At 57.0% G+C, this 26,869-nt stretch overlaps 2 protein-coding genes across 3 annotated transcripts; one reads left to right on the top strand and one right to left on the bottom strand.

Moving 5' to 3' along the window:
• The first annotated feature begins 2,783 nt into the window (after positions 1 to 2,783).
• On the top strand, positions 2,784 to 12,339 carry Spaca6 (sperm acrosome associated 6). Of its 2 annotated transcripts, XM_090321987.1 has the most exons (9): positions 2,784 to 3,163; positions 3,473 to 3,550; positions 9,399 to 9,467; positions 9,970 to 9,993; positions 10,212 to 10,289; positions 10,374 to 10,477; positions 11,022 to 11,178; positions 11,258 to 11,471; positions 12,260 to 12,339. In XM_090321987.1, the coding sequence occupies exons 1-9, from the start codon at positions 2,947 to 2,949 to the stop codon at positions 12,291 to 12,293; spliced, it is 975 nt and encodes a 324-aa protein (XP_090178113.1). In that variant the 5' UTR covers positions 2,784 to 2,946; the 3' UTR covers positions 12,294 to 12,339. The 2 variants fall into 2 exon arrangements, with proteins under 2 accessions (XP_090178113.1, XP_090178114.1); XM_090321988.1 differs by lacking the exon at positions 10,212 to 10,289.
• Positions 12,340 to 13,069: 730 nt separating this feature from the next.
• Positions 13,070 to 19,105, bottom strand: Has1 (hyaluronan synthase 1). The gene is made up of 5 exons (XM_090322000.1): positions 19,078 to 19,105; positions 16,523 to 17,230; positions 15,243 to 15,468; positions 14,979 to 15,111; positions 13,070 to 13,769 (listed from the first exon to the last, which is right to left on the bottom strand). Exons 1-5 carry the CDS (start codon positions 19,084 to 19,086, stop codon positions 13,094 to 13,096), a joined length of 1,752 nt encoding a protein of 583 aa, XP_090178126.1. The 5' UTR covers positions 19,087 to 19,105; the 3' UTR covers positions 13,070 to 13,093.
• Between the last annotated feature and the right edge of the window lie 7,764 nt (positions 19,106 to 26,869).

The following is a 26,869-nucleotide window of genomic DNA, read 5'->3' as shown; positions in this document are numbered from 1 at the left end:
TGCCAGACTGTTTGGGTCTGCTCTCTGACCCCGGGGGCTCCCTGGGGTCGGCGGCCGGGCGGACCCGGCCCTCCGCCCCGCGCCGCCCCGCCCCGCGCCGCCCCGGCCCCCGCGGTGACCTTGAACCGGCCGCCCGCCTCAGTTTCCCCGGGGGCGCGCGGGGTCCCCGCCGTCCGCGCCGCCCCTCCCCGGCCCCGCCGCCCCGGGGCATGCCGGGAGCCCGGCCGGGCGCGGGGCCAGGTCGGGGCGGGGGGGCTCGGAGCCTCCTCCCCGCCTCCCTCCCACCTGGGCCGCCGACCCCCGCCCGGCCCCTCCGCCCCTCCCGCCCCTCCCCGCCGGTCGCTCCCCCAGCCCTGGGCCCCTTCTCCAGCCACCCCCACCCCACCCCCAGCCCCAGACCTGGCTCTGAGCTGCGAGGAGGAGGAGGAGGAGGAGGAGGAGGAGGAGGGAGGGAGAGGGAGGGAGGGAGGGAGGGAGGGGGAGAAAGGGAAGATGGGGGAGGGGAGGGAGGAGGGAGAGACCTGGAGGGAGGGAAGGAGAAAGAGGGAGAGAAAGGGAAGGAGACTCGGGAGCGGGGGACCGGGGGAGGGGAGGGGGGAGGGGGAGGGAGGGGGCAGAGAGAGAGAGAGAGAGGGTGAGAGGGAGAGAGAGAGAGAGAGAGAGGGACTTGGAAGGAAGGGATGGGAGCGGAGAGGGAGCCCGGAGAGTGAGAGAGACAAAGCCGGGGGAGGGAGGGAGGGACGGGAGGAAGAAAGGCAGGAGGTAGGGGGGAAGTGAGAGGGGGGAGCCGAGCCTGCCCGCCGGGCGCCCGGGCCGAGGCCGAGCCAGGTAAGGCGCCGGCGGGGTCAGGGGGGGAGAGGAGAAGGCAGGGCGGAGAGAAAGACGGGGACCCGGCGCCCGAGCGGGGACACCACCCGGGAGCCCTGCCCCGAGCCCGGCCTGGGGGGGGTGGACCGCGGGCAGCGCCCCCAGGGCCCCAGCCCCTCCCCCCAGGGCTCCAGACCCCCCCTCATGGCTCCAGACCCCCCCTCATGGCCCCAGCCCCTCCCCTCATGGCTCCAGACCCCCCCCTCATGGCTCCAGACCCTCTCCCCATGGCTCCAGCCCCTCCCCCCATGGCTCCAGACCCCCCCCATGGCTCCAGACCCTCCCCCCATGGCTCCAGCCCCCCCCATGGCTCCAGCCCCCCCCAGGGCTCCAGCCCCTCCCCCCACGGCTCCAGCCCCTCCCCCCATGGCTCCAGACCCCCCCTCATGGCTCCAGACCCCCCCCATGGCTCCAGACCCGCCCTCATGGCTCCAGAGCCCCCCTCATGGCTCCAGACCCCCCCCATGGATCCAGACCCCCCCTCATGGCTCCAGACCCCCCCCCCCATGTCTCCAGCTTTCACACTCGTTCACCTGCAGCGCGGGATGCCACCAGCACCTCCATCCCCGGGCTGGGAGGTGGCTGAGGAGCCTGCAGTGTCATTGCTCTGGTGCCTAAGCTGCCATCACCCCCTCCCATCCAGAGGCAGAAGAGGGGAGGAGCGGGAAGAAAGACCCCGGGAGCTCTGAAACCTTCACACTGCAGACCCCCTCAGCCATGGCTCCCCCACTGCCCCCCGGGGGGGGGGCAGATTCCTACACAGCAGCCCCCCTGCAGCCTTGCAGCCAGCTCCTCCCTGGCTGGGGGAAGGAGTCAGATGGCTGCAGCCCCGGGTCTGAGGAAGAAGGACCGGGGCCTGGACCCCTGGGTTTGAGGGTGGAGAGAGTCTGGGACTTCAGAGTCTTGAGGAGGCTGGGCCTGGGCTTGTGGGCCTGATGGAGGAGGGGTGAGGCCTGGACACCCCTGGGTCCGAGGGAGGAGGAGTGAGTCTGGGAGGGGGAAGGAGGGGAGGCTGGGCCTGGACTCCTGGGGTGAGGGAGGAGGCTGAGTCTGGACCCCTTGGTCTGAAGGAGGAAGCTTTGCCTGGACTCCTGAGTCTGATGGAGGAATCTGGGGCCTGGACTCCTGGGTCTGAGGGAGGAATCTGGGGCCTGGACTCCTGGGTCTGAGGGAGGAATCTGGGGCCTGGACTCCTGGGTCTGAGGGAGGAGGGAGTCTGGGACTCCAGGGTGTGAAGTCCTGGGTTCCTTGGGGGGAGAGGGGGCCGGGGGCCCAGACTCTTGGGTCCTGGCACCCACCCGTAGAACCGACCTTGCGGGGCCTTCGCCGCACACAAGCTCGTGTCTGTGGGTCCGTGTCGGGGGCTCGCCACCACGGCTGGGGCCTCCCCGGCCCTCCCCACCCTCCCTGGCCCTCCTGGCCTCCGTCTGTCTGTCTGTCCACCTTCCGCGCCCCCCGGGCTGAGGTAGGAGGTTGTATAGTTGAGGAAGACACCCAAGGAGATCACTATACGGCCTCCTAGCTTTCCCCAGGCTGCGCCCTGCCCGTCCTGCCCTCCGCACCCTGCCTCACACCTCCAGCGGCTGTGCCGCTGATGCCGGGGCACCCACCCTGGGCAGAGGTGGGCCCTCCTCGCTGTCCACAACCTTGCATTCTGGCCTTTTCCTCGGAGACTCTGTTTCTTTTGTCTTCTGTGGCTTTCTGGCCTCTGTGTCTTATTTCTGTCTCGGTCTACTGACACCTGTGTCTTTTCTCCTTTGTCCCCTTGGCCCCTGCCCTGGCCAGGGGCCTGTCCCACCCACCGTCCTCTGTGCTGCCAGCCTCTGAGTCCCTGAGACCCTTTAACCTGTGAAGATATCCAGGGTCACAGGTGAGGATCTTGGGAGCCTGGCGCCTGGCTCAGCTGCATACCTAGGTAGGCTGGTGACCCCTGACAACGTTCCTCTGCACAGAGCCTGACATGTGAACCCCCCCATCTGAAACCTAACCTCTGACCTTGGGCTGCCAGCCCCTCCCCCACGCTGCTACGTGACCTCACAAAGGTCGCCAGCTTCTCCACCAGACCTCGGGAGCTCCGAGATGGCCCTGGTGGCCTGGGTAAGTGCTGTGGCCTCTGTCCTCCTGGCCCTGCTGGTCTTCTGGGCATCCACGCAGGCCTGTCTCTTCTGCTTCACCACCCGTGTTGCGCGCCTCCGCGTCTGCCACTCTTTTGTGGGGTGGAAGGACAGCCTGAAGGTGAACCAGTGCCTGGAAAACTACCAGCTAGCCTTCAAGAAGCTTTCAATCTTGGAATTTGGTGAGGGCTCAGGGCCCTAGGGAGGGGCTGGGCAGACCTGGAGAAACTCAGAGAGATAGAGACGGACAGATGGACGGACGGACCCATGGATGGATGCAGAAGCACAGAGAGACACGGGGGAGAGGCTGAGTTAAGAGACGTGGAACGAAATGGAGGTAGAAAGGGAAGACACCTGAAGAAGGAGACTTAGATTGGGGACAGAGACCAGAAAGAGGGCGATGGAGACTCGGAGGCCACGGTCAGAGCTGTAGGATGTCTGCGCTGTGCCCAGCCATCTGCCCAGCCGCCCTGCCTTTCACTGGTCCACAGATTACAATGAGCGAAACCGCCTGCACGACACGTTCATGCAGATGACAAACTCTCTCCAGCAGCAAGGTCTTGCCAAGGGTGAGTGCTTTGTGGAGTTTGGGTTTGGAGCCTCCCAGGACTTGGGACAGATGAATAGAGGACCCCTGTTTCAGACAATGACCTGAAGGGACGAGACTGAGAACTGAAGGTGGGTGTTCTCAGGGCACAAGGGGTCTTAGGTGGATCCCAGATGGGGTCACAGATGGTGGCGAGGAGCCGAAGGAGGCATAGAAATAACCCAGAGTCCGAAGTATGCTGAGGTCAGGCTAAGGAGACCTGTGCTATGAGGTAGAGATTGGTGCCTACCCATCACCTGGCCTCCACTTACCCATCTGCCAAATGGGACAGTCTCCCCCCCTCACCCCCCCAGCCCCATCACAGGGGTTTTTTGAAAAGATCTGGGACGAGCGGCAATAGGGGAAGGGCAGGTCTGCTCTGGGTTTTAAGAAGGCCCTCTGGGGACCTTAGTGGCCTAGTGAAGGAGCAGCATGGAGGCCCAGAGAAGGTAAGGCGTAAACTGCCTACCTTCTGGTTACTTATATCCGGAAACAGGAGGCTCAGCCAGTATGCATGAAGTCATTACTTTGTCATTGCATGTGGGAGAATAACAGAAGAGAATGGAGTTGATGGTGGTTGGTTGGTCAGAGGTGTCAATGAAAAAAAATCCAGTTGAGTAAAGACTTGGGTGGGGTGATGAGAGCCAGATAATCTGAGATGAGTTCTCCTGAGGAGGGAAGAGTGAGAGCAAGACCCTGACATGAGGGAGACCATAGTGGAGATGAAGTCAGAGAGGCAGATGCAGAGTGATAGGGAGGACCGCAAGGGATAAGTGTATAACAGGATCTCTGGAGAGTTTGTTACAATCTCCTCAGATGTTACAGTGAAGGTCTTCCTTCAGAGTGTGTTGCAATCTGGTGAGAGTTGGTTACAATGAAGATGGCTGGGCCTTCCCTGTTTCTCACCAGTCCATCTGTGAAAATACCCACATGGACATTTCTTTCCCAGATGCCACGGCTGTACAGATCTCTAAGCACCCTGTGGGAGCAGCTGTGTTGCACCCTCTAAATACCCTCATCTTTTGACATGGGGGCACCGGGAAGGATTTTTACACAGAATCGGGATGATACTTAGCTTCTTTTCACATGACACCCCCTGGCAGCCTGTGGGAACAGGGTAATGTGGGAAAACCAAAGAGAAAGCCCCCGACAGTAAGGGGACAGTGGTCCAGGGGGGCTGAGATGAGGTCTGAGCCCCAGGACCTAGATTTTGAAGATGCAGAGAGGATGGAAGGTGTGACTGCCTCCTCCCTTGTCCCCCCTACCCTGCCCAGTGTGTGGACAGGGCTGTGTCTACTGGTCAGTTCTATGCCCAGATGTAGGAGGTATTTGGAGAAGGCCTGGACCATATGGATTTGGAGGGGGAGGGGGAGGGGGAGGAGTATAGCTTCTAGAGGGAGAGATGAATGACTTCCAGGTAGGAAATATAGATAACTTTGAGGTAGGTGAGATGAGCAACTTCCGGGTAGGCGAAAGGGGCACTTACCAGGGAGGGAGAGATGGATGACTTCCTGTGCAGAGATGGATGGGGACTGATGGGGGAGGGACTTAGGAGCTGGCACAGCCCTCTCCCCCCAGCTGTTGCTTCCTGGTGGTTGCAGGTGATAGATATCTCTGTAAAGCTGTGGGGGGATAGTGGGACACAACCGTGGTTCCCTGTGACCTCTGCCTGGTATCAGTCAGATACAGATGGAACTCTCAAAATTCTCCATCAGTCACCGGTGGCCTCGGTGTGCCGGGTGGATGTGCAGGAGACATGGGTGGGTACTAGGCATCAACCTGAGCCCCTTTCTCTACCTACCCTATGTGCACATGGTCCCCCAAACACTTCTGGTCTCAAGCATTTGTGGTAAGAGCTGTCCTTAAGACATGTAGGAAACCAGACTCTGCCATGTGAATGGCTGGGTGTGGCCGTGGGACCTTGGGCCTCTTTCCTAGCCTCAGTTTCCCCATCTCATATTTGCAGATGGTGCTCATAGCAACTTACCATGAAATTTTTTTCTTTTCCTTCCCTTCCTCTCCCTCCCTCCCTCCCTCCCTCCTTTCCTTCCTTCCTTCCTTCCTTCCTTCCTTCCTTCCTTCCTTCCTTCCTTCCTTCCTTCCTTCCTTCCTTCCTTCCTTCTTGCCAATCCTAGAGCTTGAACTCAGGGCCCGAGTTCTGTCCCTGAGCCTGTTTTGCTCAAGGCTAGGGCTGTACCACTTGAGCCACAGTGCCACCTCTGGCCTTTTCTGTTGATGTGGTACTGAGGAATGGAACCCAGGGCTTCATGCATGCTAGGCAAGCACTCTACCACTAAGCCACATTCCCAGCCACTCACTGTGACTTTTTATAACACTGGGCCAGGCAGAAGCCAGTGCTTCACACCTGTAATCCTGGTTACTTAGGACGCTGAGATCTGAGGTTCATGATTCAAATCCAGCCTAGGCAGAAAAGTCTGTGAGACTCTTTTATCTCCAGTTAACCACTGAAAGCTGAAAGTGGCACTGTGGCTCAAAATGGTAGAATGCCTTGAGCAGAAAGGCTCAGGGACAGCACCTAGGGCCTGAGTTCAAGCCTTGCAACCAAACCAAAAAGGCAACTGTGCCATTCAACTGTGGCATTCTCAGTCTTGGATGGTTAGAATGCATGTGTTGAATCCTCTGTCCCCACAGCGCTGGGAGGCCCACTCTGTTGTCCTGCCTTAGGAATGAGGAAATCAGGAAGCTTAAGTCACTTGGCCAAGGCCCCTTAGGATGAGGGCTTGGAATGGATTCCTCAGGGTTGAGGAAGGACCAGGACTTGAACCCAGATGTTCTGAAACCTTTCGAGCTTGTATGTAGTAGATGGTGACTCCTGGCGAGATTTTACAACAGGCTTCTGCACTTGCTCATGGTTCTCTTGTGCCTTTGGTCCTGTTTGGAAATACTTCCTTAGGTTTCAGTTTACTAGAACTAGAAATCCACTTCAATTTTTGTTGTTGTTGTTGTTGTTGGTGGTGGTGGTGGTGGTGGTCGTGGGGCTGGAACTCAGTGCCTGCACACTGCCCCTGAGTTTTTCTGCTCAAGATTAGTGCTCTACCATTTTGAGCCACACAACCACTTCTGGTTTTCTGTTGATTCATTGGAGATAAGGGTCTCACAGACTTTTGTGCCTGGGCGGGCTTTGAACTGCAATCCTCAGATCTCAGCCTCTTGAGTTAGCCACCAGTGCCCAGCAGTCCATTTCATCTTTATAGCAGTCTAGACTAGGTGGAACATAATGTGAGACTCTGCCTCTGAAATAACACGAAAGGGGGCTGGTGGAATGGCTCGAGCGGTAGACCACGTGCCTAGCGAATGAGAAGTTCTGGATTCAAACCCCAGCAACAAGAAACCAAGTTCGGGCTGCTGGCCAAACGATCAGTGAGATGGCCCAGACTGGCCTTGAGAGCTCTGGAGCTCCTTCTGCTTCTGCTGTGGGAAGGCTGGAATTACAGGAGTGTGTCCCCACACCCAGCTACCCTCTTCTTAAAGCCACTTCCTGTGGCTCACATGGCCCTTCCATTTGTCTCCAAGGCTGTCACTTGGTCACCACTAACTATAAGAAAAGCCCCACCCTGAAATCTCTTAGCTAGGAGAGAGAAGGCCGCGCTCCCCGCAGGAAACCAACATCCAGTTACGATATTTGGAGTTAACAGGCAGCTCACGGGCACTGCCTGTAGAAATTGTGGAGCCGGAGAAGTTCAAGATCACAGTGGCAGGATGGACAGGGGTGTGGCCTTCTTACTGGGTCTGTTGATGGCCGGCTTCCCTCTGCCTTCCAGCAGGCTTCTCTCAGTCCTTGCATACTGCCCTGGGACCCACCCAAGTGACCTCATTTTAACTTAATCACCCCTTCATGAGCCCTCTCTGCAAATACAGTCATCATCTTGGACTTGGAGGGTTAGGAATTCCAACACATGAATTTGGTGGCAGTGGCAGAAAGGAGAAAGTGTACAAGTCAGCTCTTAACTCCTTGCCTGGTGTCTGACTTCTAAAGCCATCTTGACCACAAGAGCCGTCCAGCCATTCATGTTCTCTGCAGAGTCCCCCCAGAAAGTGCCAGAATACCTTCTGTCTGCAAGCTAGATGTGCTGTGGAAACAGAAGCCAACATGTGCAAAGGCCCCGGGGTATTTGGGCAGAACCCAAACTGGCAAAGATAGAGGTCCTAAAAGAAGGAATGTGGAACAGATAAAGTAGCTGTGGTTGAGTAAGGGATGGAGCTCGTTCAGTTCAAAGGGCGTAGCTGCCACTGAGCTTCAGCTAATTGCTGCCTAAAGGAAATGTGGTCTCCCAGTAACGGCTTTTTCCAAAAACTTTAAGAGATGTCAAATGTTTTATATGACTTTCCCAAATTTTATATGTTGGCAACCAGTTCATTACAAAAATTAAAAAACCTACACTAGCCAAGCCAAATACAACACATCTAAGGACTAGAGTTGGGCTGTAGGCCATGGCTTTTGGGCTCCACTTCCAGTTGCACTCTGGAATTCATTCTACACATACTTACTGAGCTCTTTCTAAGACTTGGGGGCCCTCCCTGGGTTTCTGAGGACCCAGCTTTAAAGGAAGACATATTTATTTAAGAGATGACTTAAGTGATTAGCACACAGGTGCATGTATAACACACTGATGAGAGAGCCAAGCATGAGAGATAAAAAGGCACTTGATTAGATTGTACATTGTAGAGACAAAATCCTGAAGCATATGACACTAAAGATGTGAGATGGGGAGGCGGGGAGATGTGCTAGAAATCACAGCTAGCATGTGCAAAGGCCTTCCTTCCCTTCCCTTCCCTCCCCTCCCTTCCCCTTCCTTCCCCTCCCTTCCCTTCCTCCTCCCCCCCACTCTCTGTTGGTCATAGGGCTTGAACTCAGGGTCTGGGTGTTGTCCTTGAGCTTTTTCATTCAAGGTTAGCTTAGCACTCTACCACTTTGCTCTACAGCTCCACTTCCAGTTTTCTGGTGGTTAATTGGAGATAAGAGTCTCATGGACTTTTCTACCTGGGCTGGCTTTGAACCCCGATCCTCAGATCTCAGCCTCCTGAATAGGATTACAGTTGTGAGCCACTGGCACCCAGCAAATGTGGGGGTTCCTTAAGGGACAGGGAAGTGGACAGAGGGATGGAACAGAGAGTAAGAGGAAAGCAGGCTAGCCTGTGGAGGGCATAATAAGCCTTGATGAGGATTGTGGTCATTACCAACAAGGTATGTGTGTGTGTGTGTGTGTGTGTGTGTGTGTGTGTGTGTGTGTGTGTGTGTGTATTCTGATACTAGGGCTTGAACTCAGGGCCTGTGCTCTGACCTTTAGCTTTTTCACTCAAGCCTAATGCCCTACCATTTGAACCACAGCTCCACTTGGGGTTTTTTTTGGTGTGGTTAATTGGAGATGAGAGTCCTACAGACTTTCCTGCCTCGGCTGGCTTTGAACCACAATCCTCAGCCTCTTGAGTAGCTAGGAGTATAGACATGAGCCAAATGGTGGCTCAACAAGGTAATTGCTTAGCTAGTCTTCTAGAAATAGATATTTTTGTTTTATGTATTTATTCATGGCAATCCTATGCCTTGAACTTGGGGACTGGTGCTTGCTTGCTAAACAGGCACTCTTACCACCTGAGCCATGCCTTCAGCATGCCTTCAGTCCACAGCAAGGAAATGTGGAGTGTGTTTCTGTCCATCCGAGACAGACTTGGGAGGAAGGGGAAGGAGGATTGGAGCCTTCCTGGTGGCAGCGTGGGTGGGAGCACAGGCCTAGGATGGAGAGACACATGGAGGGGAGAGGGACCGACACCATGACCACACATTTCTACAAAGGCCTGGCTTTGCCCTCTAGGCCCCTATGATGTAGCATTTCGTCGTGCTGCAGAAAAACAGAAGATGATCATTCTACAGCTTAAGAGAGGTAAAACTCAAGGGCCCATCTCCGCAAACCCCAGACCGGAGACCTCAGTCCAAGCTCTGTCTGGATCTCGAAGCCAACCCCTTGGTGGGGATGCCTGTTGCAGCTTAGATCACTCTGGGCCTAGCCCCTTTTGACTCAACGTTTCCTGTCCCACTGCCTCTGGCTAGCCCTGGAAGCTCAGAACCGTGTCCTCTCCACTTGGGCCTTTCCACAGTGTGCCCACGAACCTTGCCCCAACTTTTCTCCTAATTACACCCTGGGACCTTTAGGCTATGTCCCCTGGATGCAGTGTGCAGTGCGTGGTAGTACTGGCCCTCACTCAGGCACCTGGTCCCTTCTGTAGCAACCCTCAGGTGGCCAGCAGCAGGCCCAAGCCTGGCCTTGGGGTGGACCACTGTGCATCTGGCCTGGCCCCCTTTAGGGAAGATGTCAGGGTCTCTACCATCTTCTGGGGGTGCATAAGGTAGGTTCCCCACCCCAGTTTCCTTTCCTCTCTCTACAGCCCACGCCTGCACCCCTCCATGTGGTAAGAACTTTATCACAAACTCAGCATCTGGGAGGGAGTTGAAATGTGGGATTTAAGTTGGGGAGGGCGCTTCCACCTGGCTCGAGGGACCAGGATAGCTGACCTTAGGGGGCACAGAAGGGGCCATACAGGAGGCCTGGAGGCCTGGCTGGCCTTAGACAGGAGCGCCACCTGATGGGGCCCCGGGAGCAAGTCCAGAGCTTTGTGCTCACCTGCAGGGGTCCAGGAGTTAACTCGGACTTTCACCTGCTATGGGTGCTATTCCTATGTCTGCAAGCTCCCGCTGAACTGTCCAGGTGAGGGGTAGGGCTGGGGGTTCCGGAGCAGAGGGAGCTGTGTCAGGAGAGGTGGGCCCTGCGGGAGACACCCATTGTCTCCAGTTCAGGATGTGTCGGTCCACCAAGGGGGCCAGGCTCTGTTTCCTTGCGTTGTGAACTTCCCGCTGCCTAAGGAAGAGATCACCTATTCCTGGAAGTTTAGCCCAGTAGGTGTGAGTCGGGCGGGGCTGGACAGGCTTTAGTAACCCACGGGGGCGGGGCCTAGGTGCCTCCCAGCCAATGGGGGACCCGTGGGCGGGGCCAGATGGGCTTTGGTGCATGGGGCGGGGCCTGGAGACCTCCCAGCCAATAGCAGCCTGGGGAGGGTGCTGGGGGCAAGGGGGCGGAGTCAGGGTTTAGTAATACTTGGAGGGATTAGGGCGTCGGCCAGCCTACAGGATGCAGGGGGCGGAGTCAGGATTAGGGGTGTGGCCAGACAGAGGCTTTATTAATGGAGGAAGGGGGTCTGGGGGTCTGCTCGGGCTTTCTGCCCGCGGAGGTCCCTGTATCTCGGAAGACAGCCGGGCTGGGACGCCGAGATTCTGAGTAATTCTGGCAAAGCCCGCTAGGCGGCGCCGGGGCGGGGGCGTGGCCCGGGTGAGGGCGTGGCCGGGGCGGGGCCGGCGGGCGCCGCGCGGCTCGGCGCTGGGTCCCCCTCCGGGGCGCGCAGCCGCTTCAGCCCCGTCGTCCCTCAGCCCCCCGGTCCCGCAGCTCCGCACGCAGAGCATGTCCTACTTCCGCCTGCTGCCGGAGGCCCGAGGGCTCGTGGCGCGGATCCGCCCGGTGAAGCCCATCCATGGGGGGACCTATTCCTGCCTGATCAAGCACGTCGTGCTCCCCGTGGCGCGGCTCTACTTCTTCCTGAACGGTGCGGCGGGGCCGGGGCGGGCCGGGGCGAGGCGGGCGAGGCGGGGCCGGCCTGGCTGACGCCCGCGCCCGCCGCGCAGTCACTGGGCCCACCCCGCGCCAGGAGACCGAGCTCCAGGTCACCTTCCGGGAAGTGGTGCGCTGGGCGCGGAAGGAGCCGGAAGCGGTGGAGCCCGTGAAGCCCAGCCTGGGACAGCTATTGACCCACCACCCCTGGGACCTGACGTGGGCCGACCTGTGCCTGCTGGCCATGGCCATGGCCGCCATGGCCGCCGCCCTGACCGTGCTGGTGTGGTGAGTGGGTGTCCTGATCCCCGTCCCCAGCCTCTTCCTCCAGACCCTGGGGTCCAGACCCAGAGTGCAGACCCCGCCTCCTCCCTCAGGCCCGGGGGTCCAGACCCCGCCTCCTCCCTCAGGCCTTGGGGTCCAGACCCCGCCTCCTCCCTCAGGTCCTGGGGTCCAGACCCCGCCTCCTCCCTCAGGCCTTGGGGTCCAGGCCCCAGCCTCCTCCCTCAGGTCCTGGGGTCCAGACCCCGCCTCCTCCCTCAGGCCTTGGGGTCCAGGCCCCAGCCTCCTCCCTCAGGCCCGGGGGTCCAGACCCCGCCTCCTCCCTCAGGCCTTGGGGTCCAGACCCCGCCTCCTCCCTCAGGTCCTGGGGTCCAGACCCCAGCCTCCTCCCTCAGGCCTTGGGGTCCAGGCCCCAGCCTCCTCCCTCAGGTCCTGGGGTCCAGGCCCCAGCCTCCTCCCTCAGGTCCTGGGGTCCAGACCCCAGCCTCCTCCCTCAGGCCTTGGGGTCCAGGCCCCAGCCTCCTCCCTCAGGTCCTGGGGTCCAGACCCCAGCCTCCTCCCTCAGGCCTTGGGGTCCAGGCCCCAGCCTCCTCCCTCAGGTCCTGGGGTCCAGACCCTGCCTCCTCCCTCAGGCCTTGGGGTCCAGGCCCCAGCCTCCTCCCTCAGGCCTTGGGGTCCAGGCCCCTGCTCCTCCCTCAGGTCTTGGGGTCCACCTTTAGACTCCTGCATTCCAAATTCCACGACCTCTGCCGTGCCCCAACCATGTGCCCACCCGAGCTTTGTTGTCTCCCTAGGATGTTCTGTTGGTGGTATTTCAGTGGCTACTAGCAAGGTATTGGTCCCTCATCCTCTTGTCTCCGTCCCTAAAATAAAATAGTATTATATTTCAGCTCTGGATCCTTGTTGTTGTTTTCTCTCTTTTTTGGGGGGGGGGAGAGGGCAGGAATCCATACCATTAGTACAAATTAAAACCACAACAAGCTCAGTAGGATGGCTCAAGCACCTGGAAGGTGGGTGCCAGGAATGTCTCCATTCAAAGCCAGCCTGGGAAAGACATGGTGGCCTGTGTCTGTGCAGGAGTCTGTACAGGAGGCAGGGCTGGGAGGACCTCAGGATGAGGCAGAACCTGACAAGAGTTTCAAAACTACCTGGAAAAAGAAAACGAAGTGAAAAGGTCTGGCGATGTGGTAGAGTACCTGCTTAGGAATCTAAAGCTCCAAGTTCAAACCCAGTACTGCTAGCTGAGAGGGAGGGAGAGGGCAGGGAGAAAGGGATATGGGGGGGGGGGTAGAGAGAGAGAGAGAGGTGGGTCATTGCAGACTACTTGCATGCAGTTGCCTACATTCTAAACAAAACGAGAGATTACACTCAGAAGAAAAATAAATAAACTTTATTACATCCTAATCACAGTACAGAGATGGAATGAGAACAGGGAGGAAGTAGGGCCCTCCCTCCCCCATCCTAAATCCCAACACCCCGAATAATAAATACCCCTCCCTGGAGATCCACGAGTCCTAGCCCCTCAGCAGTCCGGGTCCCCTCCCTTCACAGAGGAGGTAAACTGAGGCCCGGGGAGTCCTCCCTGCCCCTCACCAGAGGTCCTGCGTGGAAGACCCGAGCATGGAGCCTCACACCTGAACTCGGTAGCCTCCTGCCCGCCGCCGGCACAGCCTCCGCACCCACACCCAGTACAGGGTCAGCATGACGGCCCAGTAGCCGGCATAGGCCCCTGCCCCAGCGGCCAGGTGCCGGGCCTCGGCTGCCCGATCGGGGCCACTCCAGTCGGCCCGGGCCTCCTGGACCACACTGCGGAGCAGGCCACCCAGCAGCAGCCCGGCCCAGAGGATCAGTGGGGCCAGGGGCACATAGTTGGCGGCCAGCTTCCTCCGGCCCGAGGTGCCCCAGCCGCTCTGGTTCATGGTGAGCAGCGCCAGGAACTTGGCAGGCAGCAGGCCGCCCATGTAGAGCGGCGCGTAGAGGGACAGCAGCAGCATGCGCGGGTGGCCGCGCAGCCAGGCGGCGAAGGCGGCCTTGGCCAGGGCCACGGCCTGCACGCACAGCAGCACCCACAGCAGCGCCCACGGGCGTCCCGCGTAGAACAGCCGCAGCACCGTGGCCGCCACGAAGAAGGGGAAGAGGCCCGAGACCACCGCCTCATAGGTCATCCACGCGTGGTGCCGGTGCCACCACAACGCGTTGTACAGCCACTCGCGGAAGTAGGACTTGGACCAGCGCGTCTGCTGGCTGAGCCAGCGCAGGAAGGAGGATGGTGTCTCTGAGTAGCAGCGGGCACGGGCCGTGTACCTGGGGGGTGGGTGGGGAGGAGAGGCAGGGCCTCAGCCCACTGGCCAGCACCCCCACCCACCCCACTCCACCCCTTAATTCTGTGCGTGCCCATCCTGGGCTTTGAACTTAGGGCCCAGGCCCTGTCTCGGAGCGTTTACCACTCAGAGCTGGTCCTCTGCCCCTGGAGCTACAGCTCTGCTCTGGCTTTCTGATGGGAATTAGAGCCTGGGGGCCTTTCCTGCCCAGGCTAGCTTTGAACCCTGATCCTCCCGACCTCAGCTTCCAGCCTTGCAAGCCCAGGGATTGCAGGACTGTGCCACACCTGGCTTATCTGCTACGCTGGGGTCTTTCTACCTTTTTGTCCATTTTGGCCTCTGGTTGCCCATCTTCCTGATCTCTGCCTCCTAAATAGCGGGGATGACAGGTGTGAGTCGCCATGCCTGGTTTTTTTTCCTTTTTTAAACAGTGCTGGGGTTTGAACTCAGGGCCTTTTGTTTGCTATGTAGGCACTCTACCACTTGAGTCCCCCAGCCCAGGTTTTGTGGGTTTTTTTTTTTTTATTTTTTAAACCACTCTGGGTATCTATTTCCTCATATAAAAATAGTTTGGGGCCGGGAGTTTGGCCTAGTGGTAGAGTACTTGCCTAGCATGCATGAAGACTTAGGTTCTATTTCTCAGTCCTACATACATAGAAAAAGCTGGAAGTGTTGCTGTGGCTCAAGTTGTAGAGCTCTAGTCTTGAGGAAAGCCCAAGGACAGTGCTTAGGCCCTGAGTTCTTGCCCCAGGACAGGCAAAAATAAATAAATAATAATAAAAAACAAAAAGCTCTTAAGCATCAGCGCTCCTAAACATGAAGTGAGGACTGCATGAGGATGAAAAGCCCGGCTCTGGTTCATCACACCATGACTAAACACCACTAACTACAGACATCATTAATAGCATATATTCCTGACAGCATTACTAATATATTACTAATACAACTGTGTTTACTGCTATTGGCTGGCCCAGCAGTGAGGTGCAACCCTGGTCCCAATTACAACCTAGGGCTGACTCTGCGGGAGAAACTCTCCAGGGAGTGGCTGGGTCCCTTCCTGTGACTGTGGCAGACATCACTAATCAATCCCAGAACCATTCATTCTGCTCCATGTCCCCCGTGTATAGCATTAACATACAGCTCAAACACACATTCCCTCACTGGCCTCCCCCAGAGGCCTCCCCTGGCTTACTTGGTGGCATAGCCCATGCTGAGCATTCGGTTGGTGAGATGCCGGTCGTCTCCGAAGGTGCAGTGGGTACCCAAGAACTTCTGGTTGTACCACGCCTCCAGGAACTGCTGTAGAAGACTGTTCCTGTACAGGCCTAGGCGGATGGGGGTCCAAGCTCAACCTTCGCCATGGATGTCCCCAGCCTGTCCCGTCCTCCTGTGACTTCCAGACCCCACCCACCCATTGCCACCCCACCTCCCCAGCCTTCCCCAGCCCCCAGCTCACCCAGGGGCCCGCTGATGCAGGACACGCAGCGGAAGTAGCTCTGGCACGCCCGCTCCACGTTGAAGGCCACCCAGTACCGCAGGCTGCTCAGGAAGCTGACCCAGGAGTCCAGGGGGTTGAGGATACGCACGTCTCCCCCGACGGCTCCCACTCGGGGGTCCTCATCCAGCACCCGCACCAGCTCCAGCAGGGCCAGGGGGTCCAGTCTCGTGTCTGAGTCGCACACCTGTGGCAGGAGGGGCCGGAAGCAGACCGGGCCCACGTCAGCCCGTGAACGCCAGGAAGATGGGCACAGGGCAAGAGGCAGAATGTGACCAGGCCCACACCAGCAGGTGCTCGGAAGGTGGGCGTGTGGCGGGAGGGCGTGTTGGAACTCAAGGTTTCCAGCTTGCCAGGCCCATTCTTCACGCTGTCTGCTTTCCTTACTTTTCATGCAGTCCTTCCTTCCTTCCTTCCTTCCTTCCTTCCTTCCTTCCTTCCTTCCTTCCTTCCTTCCTTCCTCCCTCCTTCCCTCTCTCCTTTCTTTTCTCTTCTTTCTTTTTTGTTGGTCATGGGTGCTTGAACCCAGGGCTTGGTCACTTGTCCCTGAGCTTTTGCGTTCAAGGTTAGCACTCTACCACTTTGAGCCACAGCTCCACTCCTGGCTTAGAAGAGGTTTATGGACTTTTCTGCCTAGGCTGGCTTCAAACAGTGATCCTCAGTTCTCAGCCTTTTGAGTAGCTAGGATGACAGGTGTGGGCCCCCAGTACCCAGCAAGAAGCCATATGTATATAATTCATTTATTGCCAGTCCTGGGCTTGAACTCAGGGCCTGGGCACTGTCCTTACACTTTCTCAAGGCTCTACCACTTGAGCCACAGCACCACTTCTGGCTTTTTCCATGTATGTGGTAGGTAGGAATTGAACCCAGGGTTTGTGCATTCTATCACTAGGCCACGTTCCCGGGCCCCCTCCAGAAACAGTTTCTAAGGCCTGCATGCCAGGCCACGGGTGAGCCTTGAAGACATTGCTTTAAAGAGCCTCTGGATACCCTCAGCCTGCACCAGGATGTAGGTCTAACCCCTGCCTCCTGGGCAGCTGGGATTACCGGCGGGAGCCAGTGCTCCTCACCAATTAAATAAGCTTAGGCTACTCGGAGCGGATGGAGAGGCCAGAGGGGGATGCACAGGAACATGGGTCGGATGGAGCCGGGACAGTCTCCCTCTGGACGGCCGGCCCGCCCCTGTCCCGTGGCAGTGGGTGTGGTGGCGGGCGGGCGCGGCCCCCTCCCAGTGCACCCACCTGCACGTAGTCCACCGAGTCGCCCAGCGCCTTGAAGGCCGTGTACATGACCTCGCGCTTGCCGCCCCAGCGCTGCGCCACGCACACGCACCGGTGCGTCCGCACCAGGGCCTCCACCGCCAGCCTCCCGGGGTCCTCGGCCTCCACCTCCCGGTAGGGCCCGACAGCGGGGCCGGGCGCGGCGGCGGCGGGCTCCCAGGGCTGGTGGTAGTTGCCGTCCCACACGAAGGTGGCGGGGTCCTCGTCGGCGAAGGCCTGGCGGAACATGTCCAGCATGTAGAGGTCCTCGGCGCGGTTCCCGTCCACCACCATGACCACGCGCAGCCGCGAGCGCGGGTAGTGCAGGGCGCGCGCCGACGCCAGGCACTGGCGCAGGTAGGCCGGGTCCTCCTGGTAGGCCGAGATGGTCAGCGCCACGCTGGGCACCCGGCTCCCGGGGCCCCGCGGCCAGCCCGGGGCCTGCCGCGCCCGGGCCGCCGCGCGCCGGTGTTCCAGGAAGGCGAAGACGCTCTGCGCCACCAGGTGCGCGCACAGGAAGGCGCCGTAGACGCCGAAGGCCAGGAGGCCGTGGCGGTCCGAGGCCAGGGGCACGCCCGCCGCGTAGGCCCACGTTATGAGGCCCAGGACGAGCAGGGCAAAGGCCACGGTCAGCACGCGGCGGACCAGGCCCGGGAAGGAGCGCACGGCCCCCGTGGGCTTGGGCAAGTCCTGCAGAGAACAGACAAGGGGAAGGATGAGCCCCCTCTGCCATCCTCCTCCAGTGTGTGTGTGTGTGTGTGTGTGTGTGTGTGTGTGTGTGTGTCACACGTGCACCTGTGTATGTGCTGGGGCTGGGGCTTGAACTCCAGGGTCTGGGTGCCCTTGCTGAGCTTTCCTGCTCACTGCTGGCGCCCTGCCACTTGAGCCACGGCACAGCTCTTTTTCCAGCTTTTTGGCTCATTGGAGAGAAGAGTTTCATGGATTTTCCTGCCTGGGCTGGCTTCAAACAGTGATCCTGGGCTCTCAGCCTCTGGAGAAGCCAGGAGGACAGGTGTGAATCTCTGGCACCCAGTTTAAACAACCGCAACAAACTACTTTTGTCCAAGCTGACCCTGAATTCCTGGGCCTGGTTTGTTAAGCAGCTGGGTCTCCATCCTGGAACAGGAGGCCCAGTTGGAGGTAGAAATTTTACTTGCTCAGTAACAATTATTATTATTATTTTTTCATCTAGAATCTTCTTCCCCTAACTTTTTGCCTCATACCAGTCCCTGCTCTAGCTCCTGGAGGTGGCAGGGAGGGAATTGGAGAGTTGACATTGAAGCAGCAAACAGAGACTTTTACCTACACACACACACACACACACACACACACACACACACACACACACACACACACATAAGTACACATGACAAGGGACATTCTGACAGTTCTGTGAGGTGACCCCAGGCTCCTGTGATATCTATACCACTGCCACACACACCGGTGCTGCCCAGGTGGACTGCAGATAAATGAGACACCACCCTTTGGCAGCAGAAAGGGGAGAGAGAGAGAGAGAGAGAGAGAGAGAGAGAGAGAGAGAGAGAGAGAGAGAGAGAGAGAGAGAGAGAGAGAGAGAGAGAGAGAGAGAGAGACAGAGAGAGAGACAGAGAGAGAGAGAGACAGGGAGAGAGAGAGACAGAGAGAGAGAGAGAGACAGACAGAGACAGAGAGAGACAGACAGAGAGAGACAGAGAGAGAGACAGAGAGAGACAGAGAGAGAGACAGAGACAGACAGAGACAGAGACAGAGACACAGAGAGAGAGAGAGAGACACAGAGAACACACACACACACCTTACATGGGCACATGGACTCTGGGACTAAGGGACAGACCAGGAGCTTTCAGAAGAAACAGATCAGGCACCACTAGCTCACCTGTCATCCTGGCTATTCAGGAGGCTCTAAGTGTCATGGTTCAAAGTCAGGCCAGGCAGGAAAGCCCATGAGCCCTTTTCTCCAGTGAACCACCAAAATGTGGCTCAAGTGGTACAGCACTAACCTGGAGCACAGAAGTTCAGAGACAGTACCCAGGCCTTGAGTTCAAGAAACCCTAGAGACAGCACGTGGGCACACACACACACACACACACACACACACACACACACACACACAGAGTTAAGCTGTTCAGATAAAACTGAGTTATGTATAATAACTATTTTTCTCCCAGGCCAAGTGCAGCTGGATCTCAGCAATTTTACTTGGTTCAATCCCACATTTGTAGAACAGATGAAATGGAAAGTCAGATTCATGTGACGCAGACTCTTTCTCACTCTGCCTGGCTCACGCATTGCCTGTTCTTTCATTATCTTGCCTTTCTCTTCCGTTTCTGGGGCTCCCAGACCTTACCAGACACATAGCGAACTAAACCTGCGCAGCAACACAGACCTGAGCAACTTCACATGTGTGTGCTGCTGTGCAAGTGTGTACACACTCACACACCATTCCCCACACACACGATCCCAGGTCAGGGGCCGTTCCCTGTATGCACACACACACACACACACACACACACACACACACACACCACATGCCCACACACCTGTCTCATGGCTGTGGTCCGACGGGATCCTCTCCCTCTCTGGGAGTCAGCTTGGACTGCAGTCTCTGCCCTGTGCGGCTCTGGCAGGGTCATTTGAAGACCAGCACGGGTGGGTGGGGGTGGAGGAGAGGTGATGGGAGATGACGGGAAGGTGACGTCAGGAGAAGCCCGGCCAGCAGCTCTGAGGTCAGACAGGCCAGCAGCTCCACCCGCTTCCCGCCATTGCCCCTTCCCCCACTCAGATGGCCTCCTCCCCACCCTCCCCACTCCTCCCAGCCCCTCCTCTGTCTCCCCCTTTCTCCCTTCTTGCTTGGGTCTGGGGAGTCTGCTCATCTTGCCTTTGCCCCAGCTCCTTCTTTCTCCCAGTCCCCTATTTCTCCTCCCCCTCACCTCCACGTTGGTTTCCCTTTTTCTGTATCTCTGTGTTTCTTTCTGTCCTGATCTCTTCCCCTACCTTTTGTCCCATCTCTTCCCCCATCCCACCTGCCCCATCTCTTCCCCTCCCCTTTTCTCTCCTTCCTCCCTCACCCCCACACTGCATCTCCCCCCTACTCCTGTCCCCACAATCTGAGTCTGGGGTTGGGCCCTTGGGAACATGGCTCAGACACAGCGAAAAGCATACACGTGTCTGTGTATGCTTCACCAGGAGTGAAGGTCTGTCTATGTGGTGCCAGACTGCTGTGTGTGTGTGTGTGTATGTGTGTGTGTGTGTGCGCGCGCACGCAAGCATGTACACGCGTGAGCATATGTATGTGCCAGTGTCTGGAGTGGAGAGGTGAGGTCTAGACCTGGGACTGATTCATTCATTGGTCAGCCACTTACAGGGAATGACCTGGGCTGTCTGTGTACTGACGCATGGGGAAACGGAGTCAGTGGGAGGATAGGAAAGGGCTCAGGGCCTGGGACATCGGGTCTCTGGCTTCTCGGGGCCAGAAGACCAGAGACAAATGCTTCTCTTCCACAGCCTTCTTTCCCAGGAGGGAATTTTTTTTTTTTATCAGAGACTATGGTTCTACACGTTCTTATTGTGAACACCCAGAACCTGGGCAGCTCGCCCTTCTTCACATCTGGGACTCTGGCTCTCCAGATTCTGTTCACTGGAATCTTTTCCTCCCGTCCCCTCCCCTCCCTGCTGCTCTCTGGGTTTGTGTCTGTCTCCTCATTTCTCATTCTCACTGACTTGCTCACTGTGTGATACTCTGGATTTCTCATCTTTCTCGTATGTTTCCCCATTACTTTCTTTCTGTGTATTTTTCTTTTTCTTTCTTTTTTGTTGATTGTGGGGCTTGAATTCGGGGCCTGGACACTGTCCCTGAGCTCTTCAGCTCAAGGCTAGTGCTCGATCACTTGATACACAGCACCACTTCCTGTCTTCTGGTGGTCAACTGGAGATAAGAATCCCATGGAGTTTGCGTTCGTGAGTTGACTTTGAACCGTGATCCTCAGATCTCAGCCTCCTGAGTAGCTAGGATGACAGGCGTGAGCCACTGTGCCTGCCTATCTTTCTATGTAGCAATCATGTATCTACCCATCCATCCATCTATCCATCCACCCACCCTGCTGTCCATCTGTCTGCCCATCTGTCTGTCTGTCTCTGTTGACTTGTCTGCCTGTCTGCCTCTGGCCCCTCAGTGGCTATGTTCTCGCCTGTGATTCTGTACAACTTCTCTGACTATGAGTCACACTGTGCATTGCATGGATTTCTGTTCTGTCTCTTCCAGCCAGTGCTGGAGTTCCTTCCTCACACAGCCAAATCCTCACGCCCTGGGTTTCCCCTGCCAGGCGGGAACAGTGGCCAGGGCCAGGTTGGGCCATCACTTGAGCGGGGCCATCAGGGATAAAAGCCCCATGGGGCCAAGTCTTGCTGGGCATTGCCCACCCGCAGGGTGGGCCAGGCTGGGCCTGGAGCCTGGACTGTGTGGTGTTCGGCTGTGTCTGGAGGGTGAAGGATCCTCAGAGAGAGGCCGGTGGGCGGGGACAGGGCAGGCTCCACCCAGAAACGGGGCATTTGGCTGCCCCGCTCGGGCGGAGCAGCTGTATAAAACCAGATGTTTCTAAAACCAGAGCCTGCCTGAGCAAGAGAGACCGATACTCGAGGGTCCAGGCCCCAGGCTTCGCTCTGCATCCAGCAGTCGGGCCTCTCAGACCAGGAGTCCAGTCTCCCAGAATTCCTAGCAGCAATAGGTGACCTGGGCCTGAAGCAGCAAAGATGAGAACTGGCCATAGAGATCTGAAGCCAGTGCTCTCCCCTCCTGGCGGAGACCCCATATCACCCCTCCCAGAACCCTCCCCGCAGTGTGGACTGCGTGTCTGGGCCCTGGACACCCAGGGGCTTTCTTGACATGTCAGCCTTCAGGAGAAGAGCGGAGCCCATGGCTCATAGGACACAGGGCAGAGGTGGGGGAGAGAAGGCCAGAATGGAGAGCAGCAGGGGAAACACGTTTATTCACGGTGGGCGCGTCTCCCCAGCTGGACTGGGTGATGCCAGGTTCACAGGGGTGACTCAGCTGGGCCCTGCCCAGCTGAGATGGAGGAGGCAGCTGTGTAAACAGAGGACCCCACACCAGGGCGGCAATGCTCCAACCCTGCTAAGCTAGGGCGTCTGCCCGGAGGAGGAGGAGGCGATTGTGGTTGACTTGAGAGTAAAGGGTGGGGTGGATGGTGGAGCAGGGAAGAAAATGGTGTGCCAATCCACGAAGATTGAGTGGGCTGAGGGACAGAGTCTATTCTGCAGCACTTTCTGATTTGTAGGTATTTGGTGTCTATCCTGGGGCTTGAACTCAGAGCCTGGGTGCTGTTCCTTAGGTGTATTCACTGAAGCCTGGTGCTCGACTGTTTAAGTCACAGCTCTACTTCTGGCTTTTTGGTGATTTATTGGAGATCGTCTTGTGGATGCTCCTGTTCAGATTGGCTTGGAACTATGATCTACAAGGGTCGGCCTCCTGCGTGGCTGGGGTGACAGGTGTGAGCCGGTGGTGCCCAGCTTGCTGAGGTTGGTTTGTGGTCTCAGTCTTTCTCCCTGCCGCTCCATGTGTCCTGACTTGGATTCTTCATGAACTGAGTCAGATGCGTAGACCCTGGGTTTTTCCAGGGAGGCAGGGGAGAAAGGAGAAAGGAAGAGGAGGAGGAGGAGGAGGAGGAGGAGGAGGAGGAGGAAGGAGCAGGAGGAGGAGGAAGAGACCCCAACTTCTGGGGAACCCCTCTGTCCCCGCCCCGCTGTTGTGCGTCACTATCTGGAACTCCAGTGAGCGGGGAATCCTTAGGGCGAGGCCTGCTCAGGACTGGGAAAGGTCTCAGATTCCACAGAACTTGTGGGAGCTCTGACTGCTCGGGCCGTGGACTCCCAGAGGAGCCTGTGAGGAATGGCTGAGCTAGAGTTAGGCCAGGCCGTTCTTTCCAGATCCCCACCCGATTCACAGATTCGTAGATTCCCTGAAACCCCTAGTCTCCAAGATCCCTAGGAAACGCAAGGCCAGGGGGTGAGGGCTGTAGTTCGCTCTGCCTGCAGAGGGCACCCAAGAGCAGAGAAGGCGCCCTAGAGAGGGGAGAGCCAGCCAAGGAGGTGTCTGGTCAAGATGCCTCTGGTGCATGGATGAACAGGCTAAGGTAAAATGCCCTCATGCAACTAATTAATGGTAATAAATGTAGAAAGAAAACCTGGCACCAGTGGCTTATACCTGCCATCCTAGCTACTCAGGAGGTTGAGATCTGAGGATGGCTGTTTGAAGCCAGTAGGGACAGAAAAGTCCCCATGAGATCTTTTTGTATTTTTGTCAATTGTGGGGCTTGAACTCTGGGCCTGGGAGCTGTCCCTAAGATCTTCAGCTCAAGGCTAGCACTCAATCACTTTGAGCCACCACACCACTTCCAGTTTTCTGGTGGTTAATTGGAGAGAAGAGTCTCAAGGACTTTCATGCCGGCTGGCCTTTGAACTTCGATCCTCAGATCTCAGCCTCCTGAGTAGCTAGGATTACAGGCGTGAGCCACGAGACTCTTATTTCAATTAACCACGCAAATAAACTTGAAGTAGTGCTGTGGCTTAAAGTGGTACAGCACGACTAGCCTCGAGCAAAAGAGCTCAGAGACAGTGCCCAGGCTCTGAGTTCAAGCCCCACAATTGACCAGAAAAAGAAAGAAAGAGAAAAGAAGAAAAAAAATTTAAGAAACCCTGGTGCCAGTGGCTCATACCTACTATCCCAGCTACTAGGGAGTTAAGATCTGACAGCAGGATTAAATGAGCATAGGCAGGAAAATCCATGTGGTTATTTCATTAATTTATTTGTTGCTAGTCCTGGAGCTTGAACTCAGGGCCCAGGCTCTGTCCCTGCGCTTCTTATGCTCAAGGCTAGCACTCTATCCATTGGAGCCACAACGATAATTCTGGCCTTTTCTGGCTATGTGACTCTAAGGAATTAAACCCAGCTTCATGCATGCTAGGCGAGCACTCTGCCTCTAAGCCACACCCCCCCTCCATGTGGCTCTTCTCCCCAGTTAGCCACCAAAAGCCAGAAGCGGAGCTGTGGATGAAGTGGTAGAGTACAGCCTTGAGCAAAAAAGTCAGTGCCAAGACCTTGAGTTCAATCCCTGGGACTGGCACACAAACATAAACAAACGAACAAATAACCTCACCCCTTTCCCAGCACCAGATTTTTTCTTTTACTTTTTCTTTCTTTTTTTTTTGTAAATTGGGTGGCGACAGGGAGACCAAAGATAGGATTGCGGGGACCATCCACTCCCTGTGGAGTGGGTCATGTCCCCACGTGGATATGGGGCTCGGGTTTCTTGTTGTGTCCACGAGTGAGGCAGAAGTGGAGACAGACGAGGATAGGAATGGAGTTTTGTGGTTCGTGGACAGTAGCCAGACACTTAGGAAGTGGTGAGCTTGCAGATTTTTATTACTTTTGTTTTTTGATATTACTGATCTCACTGTTAAGTTTTATGATGTAACTTCCTTTTTTAGGAAAACATGCAAATTTATTGTTACATGAACATTAGACAAAGAGGAAATGAGTACATTTCTGCTTTGGGGCACTCTCACCCCTTCCTCTGCTGTCTCTCAGTTTCGCCCTCCCATAACTGACCATAATTGCGTAGTTCATTTTCCATAGAGCATCTGCTGAACCCGAGAACTTCATTTGTTCATCCTCCCCCACCCCCTGGGCCCCTCTTTGCCTTAGAAAACAACCCCAAAGCCAAAACAAACACCACCACCACCACCACCAAGACCCAAGACCCCATGTGTCCAATTCCTGGAATCTGTCTTGATACGCAGTTTTCATGTTTTAAATGTTCAGGGAAACTCCATCATTGGTTTCAAGGGATCCTCCTTTAGTCTGACTGTGTGTGTGTGTGTGTGTGTGTGTGAGAGAGAGAGAGAGAGAGAGAGAGAGAGAGAGAGAGAGAGAGAGAGAGAGAGAGAGAGAGAGAGAGAGAGGTCTCCGGTCCTGTGGATTTTCTACCTCCAGTTGTATTATAGATCTAACTTCCACATAAGCGAGAAGAGCTGTGCCCTCCACCTCTCTGCACTTGGTTTCCCTCAGGAAACATGGTCACTTCTAGGTCCATACTTTTCCCTGCAAATGACATAACTTCTAAGCGATTGAACTATTCATATTTATCTCTCTAACCTCAGAACACCAGCAGGCCTGTGTTCCTGGCCCATGTGAGTTCTTGCTCTCCTGTGCGTTTCGCTTTCTGTTCTCATTCCCTGCACTCCCTTTCCCCTCCCCTCTCCTCCCTCTCCTCTTCCCCCACCTCTCTTTAGCATGCATGACTTGCATGTGCAGAGGAGATCCTTTAAGTCTCAGGGCGTCGAGTGAAGCCGTGAGTGTGTCCTGTTACACCTGTGTCACACCTGCGCCCCTCCTTCTCTGCTTTGCGCCTCTTTGTCCCCGTGGGGTAACAAACCATCCCCATCACAGCTTCCTGCTCCCCATCCGGGGATCTATTTCCTGATCCAACCACTTCCTACTGTGGATTCTGCCCGGATTCCTGCAGCCAGGAGTGGAGCAAGTCCAGGCTTCAGGGGTTTCCCAACAGAGCAGAGAGACAAGTGGGGGGTGCAGGCTCGGGGGCTGCTTGGCTAACAGGAACTGGGGTTCATCCTGATTTCCCAACAGCCTGGGCGGGGTGGGGGGAAGGGAAGAGTAAGATTATAAAAAACAACCCAATGGCGTGCGTGTGTGGCTGCATGCGTGTGCTGGGAGGATTTGCACACTGGTCGGTGGGGCCCAGCCCGAGGACAGCTCACACAGGCGCGAGGCAGTGGATGCTCTGAGAGAGGAAGAGGAGGAGAAGGAAAGAAGAAGCCAGCCCCTCTCCTCCGGCGAGGCAAGCTCGCAGCTGGACAACTTGGAGCTGGACGAACAACTGTCTTCCGGTCACTTTGGCGTCCCCGCGTTCCTCACCTCTGACCGACCGACCACCCCAAGGCCCATGCCCCCCAAGATAAAGAAAGATAACCACAACATGGCCACAACGGGCGGGGCCCGTGGGACACAGGGCCAAGTCAGGCGGCAAAGGCTTATTGGAGGGGAAGATGAGCAGGAGGGGTGGATGGCACTGCCCAGGTCTCTAGAGGCAGCGGTGTGCCTGTCAAGACCACCGAGGCACGTGTGGGGGCTGCCCCAGGTCTCAGCTCCATCACAGGCTCCAAGCAGCCCCCAAGAGCCCGCCCTGTGCCCCTTTGCCCCTCTAACTGGACGCCTGCTCCAGGGCCACCTCTGAGGCCTGATCTGGGCATGTGCAAGTGTCCTGGGGTAAAATGGGCCCTGATGTCATGGCTGGGGCCATGGCAATGTCACATCTGGGGCCGTCATGGTCACAGCGTGCTGGGACGGGGCTTTGCCCCGCGTGTTTGGCCCGACTGTCTCTTCTTCTGCCCTGTGCAGTCTACCATATTTCTTCTGGCAGCACAGTTTGTTTCTTTTCCCTCCTGAATGCATGGCTGAGCCTAAGAAAGTAGGGGGCATAGGAGGTAAGTCGAGGCAAGACATGGAACCGGGAAAGCGGCCCCCTGCCCTGTCCTCACGCTGCCTGTCCCTCAGCCCCTGCAGGAGGTGAGGTGGAGTTGGTCCCGGTGTCACCAGCAGGCAGTGGGGTGCATGAGCCTCTGGCAGAAGTCCCGTCCCACGAACACATAGAGCATGGGTTTGAGGCAGCTGTTGAAGAAGGCCAGGGCAGAGGGCCAGGATCTGAGAGGGGCACCAGCAGTGGAAGATGAAGACAAACTTGCAGAGGGACCAGCTGAAAGGCCAGTGTCCCATGGCCTTGGATGCCATGAAGAACGGCAAGGTGGAGGTAAAGGAGAGGTCGGCCATGGCCAGGTTCAGGTAAAAGATGGTGGTGACTGCGCGGGCCATGCAGAAGCCGCCACCCATACCACCAGGCCTTTGCCCAGCGTGCCCAGGACCAAGGTGACTGCCAGCACTGAATAAAAGAAGACATCCAGGGCTACGTAGCCTGCTGGGATGGTCTGTGCTCCTGGCACGGTCACCTTTGAGGGCAGGGAGGAGTTGGCTTCCATCCTATGACACCTAGAAGGTGGCAGGGGATGAGTCTGTGATGTGGAGATACAGACGGGCTCCCCCCCCCCACCCGCCCCTCACCCACGTGGCTGCCCCGCCCCCCTCACCTTCCCCTAAAGCTGCCATAGCCACCAGCATGGCCCGGTGGGGCAGCAAGCTCGGCTGCATCCAGTAAAGCTGTACATAATAGCTGGAAGATGAAAGCAGACCAAGTGTCCACCAGTGGGAAAACACACACACACACACACACACACACACACACACAC

This window comes from Megascapheus bottae, chromosome 31, assembly GCF_031878675.1.
Source record: "Megascapheus bottae isolate mThoBot1 chromosome 31, mThoBot2.hap1, whole genome shotgun sequence".
In the NCBI taxonomy this organism is placed as follows: Eukaryota; Metazoa; Chordata; class Mammalia; order Rodentia; family Geomyidae; genus Megascapheus; species Megascapheus bottae.
Note: the sequence above shows the minus strand (reverse complement) of the source record. Positions and strands in the feature narration are given on the sequence as shown.